This window comes from Scyliorhinus torazame, chromosome 11 (genome assembly GCF_047496885.1).
Source record: "Scyliorhinus torazame isolate Kashiwa2021f chromosome 11, sScyTor2.1, whole genome shotgun sequence".
NCBI lineage: Eukaryota > Metazoa > Chordata > Chondrichthyes > Carcharhiniformes > Scyliorhinidae > Scyliorhinus > Scyliorhinus torazame.
Window position 1 is genome coordinate 170,181,575 of NC_092717.1, and position 16,427 is coordinate 170,198,001.

The 16,427-nt window shown below is 46.8% G+C and overlaps 1 protein-coding gene across 3 annotated transcripts in view; it reads left to right on the forward strand.

Moving 5' to 3' along the window:
- lrrc69 (leucine rich repeat containing 69) overlaps positions 1–16,427 on the forward strand; it is a 142,211-nt gene that overhangs the window by 67,503 nt on the left and 58,281 nt on the right. For all 3 annotated transcript variants that reach the window (XM_072467998.1, XM_072468000.1, XM_072467999.1), the window contains exon 5: positions 1,603–1,674. In XM_072467998.1, the coding sequence (XP_072324099.1) occupies positions 1,603–1,674 (72 nt within the window). The remainder of the gene's footprint in view (positions 1–1,602; positions 1,675–16,427) is intronic.

Genomic DNA, 16,427 nt, shown 5'->3' on the forward strand with positions numbered 1-16,427 from the left:
ATGCTCTTTCCAAGGACCAGTGCAGACTCGATGGGCCAAATGGTCTCCTTCTGCACTGTAAATTCTATGAATCTATGAATTCTACGATTGTAGAAAGGAAATAGAATCTTTATCCTGAAAGTAATGATAGGAGAGATGCAGAAGTACATCCATGCAAGCCATCAAGGAATTTAATCAAATCTGAGGAAAGCTAGAGAAGTACTCTACTGGCCAAACATGAGCAATTAAATTAATGACCATGTTAAAAAGAGTACCAAGCTAAGCAAGTTGATGACACATGTTATCCCAGACAGACCATGGATGAAGCTGGGAATGGACCTCTCTACTCTAGCAGGAACTGATTATCTCATCATCGCAGAGCAGCTGACTTCAACAACGACGGGTGAGATTGTAGAATGCCTGAAAGCAAACTTTAGTCAATACGGCATTCCAGGCATTGTGATAATGGCCCTCAGCTAACGATTGGAGAATTCAATCACTTCACAAACCACTGGAAAATTCAACACTATACATCATCTCCGCATTCCAGTTAAATGGAAAGGCTTAGGCAACAGTTAGAATCACTAAAGGAATCATCAAGAAATTGAGCAAATCTAACTCAAATATATACAAGCCAATCCTTGCGTGGAGGAACATAGCAACTGACGCATTGGAAAGTAGTCCATCCAAAGACTGATAGCATGCTGCACACAAGCTACTCTTGCAATGATAAAAAAGCTACTGATGCTGTAAGTAGTAGCAGGCATAGAAACCCTACAGTGTAGAAGGAGGCCATTCGGCCCATAGAGACTGCACTGACCCTCCGTAACCTCACCTAACCTGCAACCCTTTGGACACTAAGGAGCAATTTAGTGTGGCCAATCCACCTAACCTGCACATTTTTGGACTGTGGGAGGAAACCGGAGCAGCTGGAGGAAACCTACGCAGACACGGGGAGAAAGTGCAAACTTCAGACAGTCACCCAAAGCCGGAATTGAACCCAAGCACCTGGTGCTGTGAGGCAGCAGTGCTAACCATTGTGCCACTGTGCTGCCCTATGAGTGAAAAAATATAGATGAAACAGCAGAAAGCCAGATTTAACTTTGACAAAACTGCCAAACCATTACCGGTGTTGAGCATTAGTGTGTCAATCAGGGCACAAACCTTCGAGGGTTTCAACAAGAGTCAGCCCATCTGATATACCCACTGATTTCTTTTTTCCCTTGGGTTCTCTTGCCATACTTTTGCTCAGTTCGATCCTTGAGAACTGAATATACCTTATTTGGCTGGAAATCAGTTACATATCTGGTATGGCTAGAGTCAAAACATGTTATGAAGTACCATCTGTTTTTCTATTAATACAGAGAGATGGGCTGAGGCAGCTCAAAAAAATTGCACTTCAAATATATAGAGAATTTTTTGGCTGGATAAATATCTAGGCCATAAACTGGAGATTTAATTAAAATTTAACCTCTTCTGTGCTTCCTGTCAAACGACCACTGACTGACACAAATTGTAGTTGAGAAAGTGTATATTCTTCATAAAGACAAAAATAATCTAATAGTGGGGATATATATTGGGAGGAACACGTAAAATAATTTTTAACTTGTGTTTACTTTCCAGGAACTGTGCATGCTAAGAAACTTGAAAGTATTAGATGTCGCTGGAAATCAGTTACATATTTTCCCAACAAAGGTCAGTGCTTTTTTCTGAACATAATCTGTACTAAGATGCATTAAATCTATCATCAATTTCCGTTGTGTTTAAACTTTTAACCTTTATTCCCTGAGACTATGAACCTTTTAATTTCTTTAAATTGTTCACTTGTCTTTTGAACTAGGAAAGCAAAGGTAGTTTAAGGCATTTAAATCTGTATTGATAAACATTAGAAAAAGGGTATAGTTTTACGTTTTAAGTTTGTTTAATTTAATGTTTCTGTGTACGGAAGGGTAAAACCTATAGTTAGATTCATGCTGTACAACGGTATTGTATGTGTGTGGAGGGGGTGTGTGTTGGTTAAGTTTCAACTGTGTATCTCTTGTGCTTCGAGAGGGCTATGACATGAAATATATATTGGCCAGCAAAGGTATGCGGGCGTTTCTTAGCAACTGAAGGCCCTTGTTAAGTAAAAAAGCTTTTACGTTCTAGCTTTATCTAGATATTTTGGAGTTGGAGACAGGACATCAGGCATTGGGAACATCTCTCAACTCTGCCAGAGGAAAGACTGGACAGGATGGGAGCTGCAAATAGGCAGGCTTCCTAGGGTACCAGTTACTGTCCAGATAACCAGGGAATTGGGGCAGAAAGAGTTTCTTAAGATGACTGGAGTTAAGAGAACAGAGACCAAGGTATTGTTCAGAAGAATTAGAAAGAGTAAACAAAGTGTTCAGAGTTGAAGAGACAATTGCACTAACCAGATTTAAAGTGAGATGGCAGACTTCAGAGGTAACTCAAACGTTCGATTCCATTATAATACAGTCTAGGAATCAAGAGGTAAAGCACTTGTGAACAGTTTGTACAACAGTCAAGAAAAAGAAATCCTAAAGGGGTCACTTTAAAATCCTGGATTAGATGCACTGTTAAAAGTGGAGTGGAAGCTCTATTTAAGAGTGTCATTTGGAAAAATTGGACTGGATTTCAGAATGCAAACCGCTAAGGGAAAGCATTATTATGAGAGAAGATTTTTGGGAGTGGAATTTGGAAACACTCATGTGACAATCATATGGAGGAATTCTGAGGAGAAATCCACAGGCATTGACTTGCGGTGACAATCATCTAGGGGAATTCTGAGGAGAAATCCACAAAGGTTCACTTGAGGTTCAGAGTGGAGAGTATATTTGACCACAGTCATCTTGTGTGTTTAAAGGGACGTTGTGTTACTGGGACATTTGTACCTTAAGACTATTTCATAATCTGTGTTAATCTTAAAATCTATGTATTTGTTAAGCTCAGAGGGGAGTAAAGAAATATTGTATCGTAATCCAATATTTCCATGTTTAATTATCACTTTTTGCTCTGAAAAGCTAATTAGAGGTCCTGTGACTCTTTTTTAAATTAATTTACGGGATGTGGGCATTGCTGATTAGGCCATCATTTATTGTCCATATCTCGTTGCTCTTCAGAAGGTAGTGATAATATGATGTTGAGCTTCTTGAGTTCTGTTGGAGCTGCACTCATCCAGGCAAATGGAGAGTATTTTATTACACTCCTTGATTGATTGATTTGATTTATTGTCACATGTACCGGAGTACAGTGAAAAGTATTTTTCTGCGGCCAAGGGAACGTACACAGTACGTACATAGTAGACAAAAGAATAATCAATAGAGAACATTGACAAATGATATATCGGCAAACAGTGATTGGTTATAGTGCGGAACAAAGGGCCAAACAAAGCAAATACATGAGCCTGACTTGTGCCTTGTAGATGGTGGACAAGCTTTGGGGGGGCGGAGTCAGGAGATGATTTACTCACTGTAGGATTCCTAGTCTTTAACCTGTTGTGGTAACCACCGTATTAATATGGCTAGTCCAGCTTAATTTCTGATCAATGGTAACCCACAGGATGTTAATTGCGGGAGGATTTAGCGATAGTAATGCCATTGAATGTCAAGTGGTGGTGGTTAGATCCTCTCTTGTAGGAGATGGTCATTGCCTGCACTTGTGTGGCACAAATGTAACTTGCCACTTGTCAGCCCAAGCCTGTATTTTGTCCAGATCATGCCGCATTTGAACTTGATGTTGTAAGACTTCTTACTGTGCCCACCCCAGTCCAACGCCAGCTTTGCCACATCATAACTTTCCCTGAACACCCCTCAAATTTCCCCAACCCTCTCAATTTCCTCCCAATCTCCCCCCGCCCACTCTTAACCTCTCCTCAATCTCTCCCCCAACCATTGCCTCCATTCTCACCCCCCCAACCTACCTCCCATCCACCCTAAATTTTCCCCAACCCCTCCACGATCTTCCCCACCCCCTACAAGCACACAATCCAATTGGTTCGAAAGTACGAGAATTTGACTTACTATTCTTTCCGAGCAAGAGCTCTCTCCTGACAGTCGCTGTGTCGCTGCTGACCTTTGAGCAGCTTTTTGATTTCTGGCAGGCATTTAAAAAGAAAACCTGAACCAGGACGCTGCTTGAAGGTCGGAAGCAGCAGTGCAGCAACTAGTGAAATTGATACTGACAGACCTGATTTTAAGAAATTTGAACTTTCAGCGTGACGTATCATTTTGTTAAGCCGGTCTGTCAGGTCTGCAGCTCTGGCTGCATTCTGGACAGCGAGAAACTCCATTTACAACACGGAGCATGGGCTCCCCCCTCTCCCTGGGTGCCCCCAGCCCCTGTGTTTGATGCCATCTGCACCGCCCTCTCCTGAGGTTGTAGCTGGAGAATTTAAAGCAGAACCAACATCAAGCAAATAGCTTGAGTAAGAACAGGTAAACACAGAAAATCTGCTGATTGTAAGTAGGCACAGGGCAGATGCAATATTTGGTGTAGGTAAAAGCGACTTGTCAACAAAGCAGGCAGAATCATGGTGAAAATAGTGGAAAGGTAATGAGAGAAAAGTCTCTAACCTTGAATACCCACTCTGTATAAGGGCAAGTTCAATGACTTCATTAAATCCGCAAAGTTAAATATGATTGCAGGAATCTCAAATTTATCTGTTTTAAAATTTATAACCCTGAATGTGGAGTAGCAAGCTTACAGTTATAGCCCTGTGAACTAAATGAATTGCATAGATTCATTCACATGGAATAATTAAATTGAAATGCTCCATACAGACTCTGAATAAGGAGCAGGAGTAGGCCATTCAGCCCCTTGATTCTGCTCCACCATTTAATAAGATCATGGTTGATTTGATAGTAACCTCAAATCTACATCCTGCCTGCCCCCGATAAACTATGTCTCAAGCCTCTGAGATAAATATTTTTACCTCCCCTATGTTTTAAATGGGTGACCCCTTATTTTAAACAGTAATCCCTAGTTTTAGATTCTTCCACAAGAAGAAACGTCCTCTAAGCATCCACCCTGTAAAGACGCCTCCAGATCTTATATGTTTCAACCAGGTCGCCTCATACTCTTCTAAACTCCAGTGGATATAAGCTCAGCCTGTCCAGCCTTTCCTCAAAAAACAATGCTCCCATTCCAGATATTAATCTGGTAAACCTGCTTGGAACTGCTTCCAATGCATTACATCCATCCTTAAATAAGGTTGCCAGTACTGTACACAGTAAACTCCCTACATTTGTATTCAACTCTCTTTGCAATAAATGATAAATTCTATTAGCTTTCCTATTTACTTGCTGTACTTGCATGTTAGCCTTTTCTGATTCATGCACTAGGACACCCAGATCCTCTGCAATCTCTCACCATCATATAGTTCTTTTTTATTCTTCCTGCTAAAAGGGGTTGGTTTAGCACCGTGGACTAAACAGCTGGCTTGTCATGCAGAACAAGACCAGCAGCACGGGTTCAATTCCCGTACCAGCCTCCCCGAACAGGCGCCGGAATGTGGCGACTTGGGGCTTTTCACAGTAACTTCATTGGAGCCTACTTGTGACCTTAAGCAATTATTATTGTTATTATTAAAGTGGACAATTTCACATTTTCCCAACTCACTTAACCTGTCTATATATTTTTGTAGCCTCCTTATGCCCTCTTAACAACTTACTTTCCGACCTATCTTTGTGTCATCAGCAACCCATCCATCCCTTCATTAGAGTCATTTATATAGATTGTAGAAACTTGAGGTCCCAGCACTGATCTTGTGGCATACTACCTGTTGCATCTTGCCAACCTGAAAAAGACGCATCTATGCCTACGTTCTGCTTCCTATTAGCCAGCCAGCCAATCTTTTAGCCATGCCAATATGTTACTACCCATATGCCATAAGCCTTTGTTTTCCATAATAACCTTTGATGCGGCACTTTATCAAATGACTTCTGGAAATCTAAGTACAGCACGTCCACTGGTTCCCCTTTATCCTCAGCGCTTGTTACTTCCTCAAACAACTCCGATATGTTGATTAAACATGGGGTTGGATTCTCCAAAAATGGAGCTACGTCCCTATGCCAGTGTCAAAAATCTGGTGCTTCTCGCAGCTTCCGGTCGGGGCCCGCACTTCCGGTCGGGAGTCCGTGCATGCGCACGGCGGCGGCCACCCCGTGCGACATGGCGGAATTGCACTGCGGAGCAACAGCAAAAATGTAGGCCACCCCCCCCCCCCGAGATCGCGCGCACCCTCGGATCAGTGCCGCCCGATTGCTCCCCCGGCCGTCCATGAGGCCCCCCCCTCTGGTGAACGATCTCCCACCTCCCATCAGGGCGGCAACCCGAGGTTCCCGACGGCCGATACGTGGTTAGAACCACGCCGTCGGGAACTTGGCCAGCTGCACATGGAGAATTGCGGGCGGAGTCCAGCGGGGTTGGTGGATAACTATATACAATTCGCAATCTTTAATATTTACAGACCTCTTGCCAGCGGAAGGCCGTGAGATTTCTGGACCGTAGGGCCAGCTGGATGGCCCTCCATACCGTCCCTTTCTACCTGTCCGTTTCCCCGGGGGTCGTAGCTCGTCGTTCTGCTGGAGGTGATACCACTGCTGAGCAGGAACTGGGGTAGCTCATCACTCATGAATGAAGATTCCCCTGTCACTGTGGATGTAGGCGGGGAAGCTGAACAGAGTGAAGATAGAATTAAGGGCTTTAATGACGGTGGCAAAAGTCATGTTGGGACATGGGATGGCGAAGGGAAAATGGGAGTATTCATCGATCACACTGAGGAAATACGTGTGTCGGTTGGAGGAGGGGAGGGGGCCTTTGAAATCCACGCTGAGGCGTTCAAAGGGGCTGAAGGCCTTCACCAGGTGCGCGTGGTCCGGCCGGTAGAAGTGCGGTTTGCACACCGCACAGACCTGGCAGTCCTTGGTGATCGTCCTTACTTCCTCGACGGGGTAGGGCAAATTTTGTGCCTTAATGAAGTGGTACAACCGAGTGACCCCTGGGTGACAAAGGCTGTCGTGCAAGGTCCGGAGTCGGTCTACCTGTGCGCTGGCACATGTACCTCAGGATAGGGCGTCTGGGGGCTCGTTGAGTTTGCCAGGGCGATACTTAATCTTCTAGTTATAGGTGGAGAGCTCGATTCTCCACCGTAAGATTTTGTCATTTTTGATCTTGCCCCGCTGCGTGTTGTTGTATATGAAGGCTACCGACCGTTGGTCAGTGAGGAGAGTGAATCTCCTGCTGGCCAGGTAATGCCTCCAATGTCGCACAGCCTCAACGATAGCCTGGGCCTCCTTTTCAACGGATGAGTGCCGAATTTCGGAGGCATGGTGGGTGCGGGAAAAGAATGCCACGGGCCTGCCTGGCTGATTGAGGGTGGCGGCAAGGGCGACGTCCGATGCGTCGGTTTCTACTTGGAAAGGAAGTGTTTCGTCTACAGCGTGCATTGTGGCCTTGGCGATATCATCTCGGATCCGGACGAAGGCCTGTTGGCCTCTGCCGTCAGGGGGAAATGAGTGGACTGTATGAGTGGGCGGGCCTTGCCGCATAGTTTGGGACCCACTGAGCGTAATACGAGAAGAACCCCAGGCAGCGTTTGAGGGCCTTGGAGCAGTGGGGGAGGGGAAGCTCCATGAGGGGGCGCATGCGGTCGGGATCGGGCCCCAGAACTCCGTTCTGGACCACGTAGCCGAGGATGACAAAGCGGTTTGTACGGAACACACACTTCTCCTTGTTGTATGTGAGGTTGAGGAGAGTGGTGGTGCGGAGAAATTTAGCGAGGTTGGCGTTGTGGTCCTGCAGATGGTCACATTGTCTAGGTACGGAAACGTGGCCCGCAAGCCGTTGCGGTCGACCATTCGGCCCATCTCCCTTTGGAACACCAAAATCCCATTGGTGATGCCGAAGAGGACCCTAAGGAAGTGATATAGCCGGCCGTCTGCCTCGAAGGTGGTGTATGGCCAGTCCGATTTACGGATGGGGAGCTGGTGGTAAGCGGATTTCAGGTCCATTGTTGAGAGACCCAGTACTGTGCAACCTGGTTAACAATGTCAGATATGCGTGGGAGGGGGTACGCGTCGAGCTGCGTGTACCTGTTGATGGTCTGGCTGTAGTCCACGACCTTTCGACTTTTCTCCCCAGACTTAACCACTACCACTTGAGCTCTCCAGGGGTTGTTGCTGGCCTCGATGACTCCCTCTTGAAGCAACCGCTGGACCTCGGAACTGATGAAGGCCTTATCCTGGGTGCTGTGCCGTCTGCTCCTGGTGGCGACGGGTTTGCAATCTGGAGTTAGATTGGCAAAGAGGGAAGGAGGATCGACCTTTAGGTCATGAGGCCGCACACAGTGAGGGGTGGTGAGGCTCTGCCGAATTTAAGGGTCAGGCTCTGGAGGTTGCTCTGAAAATCCAGGCCAAGGATAAGTGCAGCGCAGAGGTTAGGGAGGACGTAGAGGCGGAAACCGTGGAACTCTACACCTTGGACTGTGAGCGTGACCGTGCAGTACCCCCGGATCGCTACGCGATGGGACCCGGAGGCCAGGGAGATACTTTGATTGGTAGGGTGTACCTTAAGGGAGCAGCGCCTTACCGTATTTGGATGTACAAAGCTCTCGGTGCTCCCGGAGTCCAGTAGGCAGGAGGTCACGTGGCCGTTGACTTTCACGCTGGTGGATGTGTTGGTCAGAGTGTGCGGTCTGGACTGGTCGATTACCATGGATGCGAGTCATGGTTGATCATCGGGTAGTGAGGCGGCCGTTGCGTTGGGGTCCTGAAACGCCGTTGGTCTCCGTGTGCTGTGGGGTGGACAAGATGGTGGCGCGCGGAGGTCCTGGGGGGTCACAAAACTGCGGCGCCCATGGAACGCACGTTGCGGGGGTGGAGCAAGATGGCAGCGCCCATGAAACGCACGTGTTGTGCGGGGGAGAAGATGGCTGCGCCCATTGCTCACATATGGCCCGGGGAGGAGGTGAAGATAACGGCGCCCATTGTCCGTGACCGGGGGGGGAGGGGGGGTTGGGGGCGACCGCTGCCGCTGAGCGGGCCTGGTGCGGGGGTGAAGATGGCGGTGCCCATTGCTCGCACATGGCCTGGGGAGGAGGGGAGGATTGCGGCGCCCATTGTCCGTGACCAGGGGGGGGGGGGGGTGGGGGCAACCGCTGCCGCTGAGTGGCCTGGTGCTGGGGAGAAGGTGGCGGCGCCCATTGCTTGCATATGGCCTGGGGAGGAGGGGAGGATAGCGGCGCCCATTGTCCGTGACTGGGGGGGGGGCTGGGGGGGGACTGCTGCCGCTGAGCGGGCCTGGCACACCGCTGCGTAGTGGCCCTTCATCCCACAAGCCTTACAAAGGCCAGCGCAGGCCGGGCAGCGTTAGCGGGGGTGACTTTGTTGGCTGCAAAAATAGCATCGGGGCCCCCTGGAGATCACCGGCTGGCGCGTAGCACAGGCGTACTGGGTGGGTAGCGCCCCCGCTGGGGCGGCTGCCTATGGGACCCATGAATCCTAGGATTCTCTAGGATCCTAGGATTCTCTGGGAAGCTCGGGTGGAGATTGCTGAGCCTTTGGCTTTGATCTTTAAGTCATCTTTGTCTGCAGGAATATGCCAGAAGACTGGAGGATAGCAAATGTTGCCCCCTTGTTCAAGAAGGGGAGTAGAGACAACCCTGGCAACTATAGGCCAGTGAGCCTTACTTCTGTTGTGGGCAAAGTCTTGGAAAGGTTTATAAGAGATAGGATGTATAATCATCTGGAAAGGAATAATTTGATTAGGGATAGTCAACACGGTTTTGTGAAGGGTAGGCCGTGCCTCACAAACCTTATTGAATTCTTTGAGAAGTTGACCAAACAGGTGGATGAGGATAAAGTAGTTGATGTGGTGTATATGGATTTCAGTAAAGCGTTTGATAAGGTTCCCCACGGTAGGCTACTGCAGAAAATATGGAGGCATGGGATTCAGGGTGATTTAGCAGTTTGGATCAGAAATTAGCTAGCTGGAAGAAGACAAAGGGTGGTGGTTGATGGGAAATGTTCAGACTGGAGTCCAGTTACTAGTGGTGTACCACAAGAATCTGTTTTGGCGCCACTGCTGTTTGTCATTTTTATAAATGATCTGGAGGAGGGCGTAGAAGGATGGGTGAGTGAATTTGCAGATGACACTAAAGTCGGTGGAGTTGTGGACATTGTGCAAGAATGTTACAAGTTACAGAGGGACATAGATAAACTGCAGCGCTGGGCTGAGAGGTGGCAAATGGAGTTTAATGGAGAAAAGTGTGAGGTGATTCATTTTGGAAGGAATAACAGGAAGACAGGAGTACTGGGCTAATGGTAAGATTCTTGGCAGTGTGGATGAGCAGAGAGATCTCGGTGTCCATGTACATAGATTCCTGAAAGTTACCACCCAGGTTGAGAGGGTTGTTAAGAAGGCGTACTGTGTGTTAGCTTTTATTGGTAGAGGGATTGAGTTTCGGAGCCATGAGGTCAGGTTGCAGCTGTACAAAACTCTGGTGCGGCCGCATTTGGAGTGTTGCGTGCAATTCTGGTCGCCGCATACAGGAAGGATGTGGAAGCATTGGAAAGGGTGCAGAGGAGATTTACCAGAATGTTGCCTGGTATGGAGGGAAGATCTTATGAGGAAAGGCTGAGGGACTTGAGGCTGTTTTCGTTTGAGAGAAGAAGGTTAAGAGGTGACTTAATTGAGGCACACAAGATGATCAGAGGATTGGATAGGATGGACAGTGAGAGCCTTTTTCCTCGGATGGTGATGTCTAGCACGAGGGGACATAGCTTTAAATTGAGGGGAGATAGATATAGGACAGATGTCAGAGGTAGGTTCTTTACTCAGAGAGTAGTATGGGCGTGGAATGCCCTGCCTGCAACAGTAGTGGACTCGCCAACACTAAGGGCATTCAAATCGTCATTGGATAGACATATGGACGATAAGGGAATAGTGTAGATGGGCTTTAGAGTGGTTTCCCAGGTCAGCGCAACATCAAGGGCTGAAGGGCCTGTACTGCGCTGTAATGTTCTATGTTCTATGAAGCGTAGGAGGAGTGGGCCGCGGGGTTGGAGGCGTAGGACTGTACATTGCGCAGGGCGACCGTCATGGAAAACGCTAGTGTTTTAGTCTCTGCGAGGTCACGCGTTTCCCCTTCTAGGAGCCGCTGCCTGATAACATCGGACCCAATCCCAGTTACAAATGCGTCCCTCATAAGGAGATCTGAGTGCTCCTAAGCTGTAACGTCCTGGCAGTCACAGTCCCGAACTAGTGGGATCAGGGCCCTCCAGAAGTACTCGATTGACTCACCAGGTAGTTGAGTACACGTTGCGAGCGCATGTCTGGCGAAGAGCATGTTCGTCTTCTGCTCATAACTCTCTTTGAGTCGAGTCATAGCGTCAGCGTATTTGGGCGCATTCTGGATCAGCAGGAAGATTTTAGAGTTGAGTCTGGAGTACAAGATTTGAATCGTCTGAGCCTCTGGAACAGGGGTTGGCGCCGCGTTGATATACGCTTCAAAACAAGTTAGCCAGTGCTGAAAGTCCTTTCTGGCGTTGCTTGCGTGTGGATCCAGCTGCAGTCGATCTGGTTTAATCCAGAGGTCCATCTTCTGAGTCTGATACTAATAAATTGAGGCACGATCAATTTGGCTGGAGACGAAGTTGAATTCAAACTGAGGCTTTATTAGTATCTGAAGTGTGGCCTCCTACAGCAGCTGACGAAATGGCTGCTAGCTGAAGGCCACGCATATTTATAACCCGGCTCCTGGGCGGAGCTAGCATGCAGGGGCCCAGGTGAATCTGTAGTGCAGGTTCTACCGTTTCACCCTTAATATAGGAACACAGTGGTTTACCACAGGGGGGGGGGCCTCTGTCAATGGCCCCTACCCGCGCTAGGTAGATAGCGCGCGTGCCTTCCTGAGCAATTGTTCCGGGACCGGAGAATCACTTCAGCGAGGCCGGTCACAATTTCCGTGCAAACGCCCATTCTCCGCCCCTGCGCCAAACGCAATTTCGGCATGGAGGCTCGAAGAATCCAGCACCATGTCTTCCTTTCACAAAACCATATCTAATTACTATGAAATTATCCAAGTGCCTTGTGATAGCTTCTTCAATAATAAATTCTGACGCTTCCCCTTTGACAGTAACTAACCTGTAGTTTTCTGCTTTCTGCCTCCTTCCCTTTTTGAATATTGGAGGTACATTTGCCAGTTTCCAATTTAATTAAACCATCTAGGGAGTTTTGGAAAATTAAAGCCAATGCATCAACATTCTCATTAGCCACCTCTTTTGAGATCCTCGGATGAAGTACATCAGGACGTGGGCAATTGTCAGCCCACACAGTTCCAATAATTTACCTCAGTACCAGTGAATGGCGAATGGGAGTGTTTCTTGCCCTTCCAAATGGAGTCCAGCCCCACTCCTAACAACTCCTGCTGCTATTTAATGCTCTTTGGAACATCAATTCCTGGAGGAGGGCCTTCCGCCCCATCTGTGGAGGACGTTCCACCTCATAGAGCTGCAGGCCAATCTGATTGATCAACAGCTATCACGTCCTAGCAGCGCCATCAGCCCTCAATTTGGGCAAGCGTGTTTGGGTTGCCCTATACCTTGTTGGCACCCCATAAAATCTGTGGCAGGTGGTAGGTGGCATGGTGGACACACTCTGAATTTTACAGGCCCTGCCTTCACCTGCAATCGTGCCAATTGGGGATGGTAAAATTCTGTCCCATATCGTTACGATGCTTTCATACTATGGAAATCATGCCTGCCTCAGCTATTCCATCCTGTTCCCCAGATGCTTGGCTGACTACTTGCCAACAAAGGCTACCCTTTATGGAGGTGGCGTCTTACTCTCCTAGAACCCACAGATGGGGCTCAAAGGTGTTAGAATGCAAACCATATTCAGATGCGGACCATCATTGAACAGTGATTCGGGGTGTTAAAGATGCACGTTCAGTGCCTTGACTGCTCTGCAGTAGCCATCGATATTAAATAGTATCTCCAGGTTAGTGGTTGTATGATGCATCTTGCACAATGTGGTGCAGATAAAGGAGGAGTGGGGGGCAGTGCACCTTGTGGGGGCAGATGCAAAAGAAAGGCCTATACCAAAAACAGAGGAAGAGGAGGGAGAGGATTGGGCCGGGAAGGCAGAAGGTGAGCCATCAGAGGCATAAGGTTGCGAATGAAGCATTGATGGATGGCATGGTCAGAAGCCTTTTGTAGGTTCCATAAAGATTCCATTATTGCCGTGAACCTCCAAGCCCAGCGGCGATTCACCTGGGCAATCATGAGGAGCTCACAGCACAGAAAACGTATGCGGAGGGAGCAAGCCTGAGTCTTGATTTGGAGGACATCCATGCCAACATTCTTCACAGTCCTACCATTATTGAAAGATGGGTACAGTCTCTTTGAAGATCACAGAATCTTTACAGTGCAGAGAAGAGCATTCGGCACATCGGGTCTGCACTGGATTTCTGAAAGAACATTCTGCCTAGTCCCACACCCAGCCCTATCTCCGTAACCTTACACATTCTTTCTTTTCAGATAACAATCCAATTCCCCTTTGAATACTTTGATCGAACCTGCATCCACACTCTCAGGAAGTTTGTTCTGGACTCCAACCACCCTCTGGGTGGAAAAACCTTTCCTCACCTCACTTTTATTCATTTTGCCAATTATTTTGAACTTGTGCCCTCTAGTTCTTGATGCTCCTTGAGTGGGAATGGTTTTACACTAATTGCCCAGGCCATATTCCTCAGAATCTTGAATACCTTGACCAAGTCTCGTCTCAGCCTTCTTTTCTCCAAAGAAAACAATCCCAACCCCTCCAATCTATTCCTCATAGCTACAGTCCTTCATCCCTGGAACCATCCTTGTGAATCTCCTCAGTACTCTCGCCAATGCCTTCACATCCTTCCTCAAATGTGGTGCCCAGAACTGGACGCAGTACTCCAGCTGAAGCCTATTAGTATCTTATACAAGTTCAATATGACCCGCTTACTTTTTTACTTACTAATAAAGCCTAATCTACTATATGTTTTATTAACTGCTCTCGTAACATGCCCTACCATCTTCAATGGCTTATGTGCATATACACCAAGGCCTCTCTGTTCCTGCACCTCCTTCAGCGTTTCTCCCTTTATTTCATACTGAATCTCCATATTTTTCTTGCCAAAATTAATCGTCTCACACTTTTTTTTATTCGTTCACAGGATGTGGGTATTGCTTGCTAGACCTGCATTTATTACCCATTCAGAATTGCCCTTATTCAGAGAGCATGTAAGAGTCAGCCACATTGCTGTGGGTCAGGACTCACATAATAATAATCTTTATTATTGTCACAAGTAGGCTTACATTAACACTGCAATGAAGTTACTGTGAAAATCCCCTAGTTGCCACACTCCGGTGCCTGCTCAGGTATACTGAGGGAGGATTCAGAATGTCCAATTCACCTAACAGCACATCTTCCGGGACTTGTGAGAGCAAACCGGAGCACCCGGAGGAAACCCACGGGGAGAACATGCAGACTCCGCACAGACAGTGACCCAAGCCGGGAATCGAACCTGGGTCCTTGGTGCTGTGAAGCAACACTGCTATCCACTGTGTTACTGTGCTGCCGTAGCCAGGCCAGGTGAGGATGGCAGATTTCCTTCCCAAAGGAAATTAGTGAACCAGATGAGTTTTTACAGCAATCGACAATGGTTAATTCCAGTTCTTTTCATTGAATTCAAATTTCACCATCTGCGGTGGTGGGATTCGAATCTAAGTCCCCCAAAACATTAACCTGGGCCTCCAAATTACTAGTCCAGTGATATTACCACCACACCATCATCTTCCCTCTCTCAACATTGAACTTCATCTGCCAATTGTCTGCCGAATCTACCAACATATCTATGTCCTTTTGAAGTTCAAGACTATCCTCATCATGGTTGACAATGTCTCCAATCTTCGTATCATCTGCAATTTCACAATCATGCCCTGAACCCACAGTGTAATGTATATCAGGAAGAGCCAAGGGTCCCACCACTGACCCTTGGGGAACTCCACTACAAACCTTCCTCCCATCTGAAAAACAACAATTTATCACTACTCTCTGTTTCCTGTCACTCAACCAATTTTCTATCCAAGTGCCTACTTTCTCTCTTATTCTATGAGCCAGAATGTTTCTCACAACTCTGTTTTGTAGGACTATATCAAATTGTGAGAAATGAACATTTTGTGTTGTTTTTACATGTATAATCTCTGGTTCACAATTAAGATGTCAACAATGAGGCCTGATAGGAAAATTAACATGTCAAGTTCTGAGTAAGCTATAGTGAGCGAGTTGTTGTAACTATGTACAAGGCTGACCTTCAGGGAAGAACGGGATGTACAATAACAGAAATTGCTAAGCAAGGGGGAAGATAGCAGGTGCAAGCAGGGGGCCTCATTCTTATCTTTAACTGACAGTCCAAGGATATACCAGGAGCTGACAGAAACCACTATGCAAGGGGGAGGCCAAATAAGGGATCACTAATAAGGGAACTGCCCTTTCTATAGTTTGTGGGATGTATTTCTCACGGATTGTTTCCCACGGATTGTATTTTCATGGATTGTATATAACAAAGTGATGCTGTGTGAATTTTTTGTGTCTGCTATTGCTTACTGGCGGCACCCGTTCTTGCAAGATCGATAATAAATACTTCTTCAGAATTTGACTAAGTGTAAATTATTAAAAGGTGAGCGGTGTTTCTCACAAAATGCCTTTTGAAAATCCATATATATCTTATCAACCTTTTCTGTAACTTCTCAAAAAACTCCAGCAAGTTAGTTATATATGATTCTCCCTTAATGAATCCATGCTGACTTTCCTTAATTATCACACACTTGTCCAAGTGACGATTGATTTTATCCCAAACTATCGTTTCCAGGAATTTCCATACCACTGAAGTCAAACTGGCTGGTCTGTAGTTGCCTGAACTCAACCGTGTCTCCCTAGCAACCTCAAGTCAAGCTAATTTCTCAGAGGTCTAATGACCTCAGCCAGGAATTCTAATTACCCCGTTCTAGAACTCTCTAGTTTAACTTCGGAATTAAAGGGATACCTCAAAAATGCAAGTTTTCTTTTGCCAAGTGCAGAGTTTATCACTCTGTTTCACAGTTTCACTCCTTTGATGAAATGTTTTTGGGTCAGCATGAAACAAAAGATGGTTGCAAAGCATCAGATCATGAAGACACTGCAGAATCTCTCTGAAAATGTGCAAAAAGTGACAGGGCTGGTGGCAGAGTCTAATACCATTGTTCTCAGCAACATCAGAAAAGGATGTCCAATAATACAGAGCAATATGCAACAAATGGCAGTTACAGGAATATTTTTTCTGCAACCAGAGACAACACTGATCTCATGACTAAAGGGAGAGCAAGATACAGCTTCAAATTTGTTTCTTGCCCTCAGGACTGCAGCATAGGAAAATT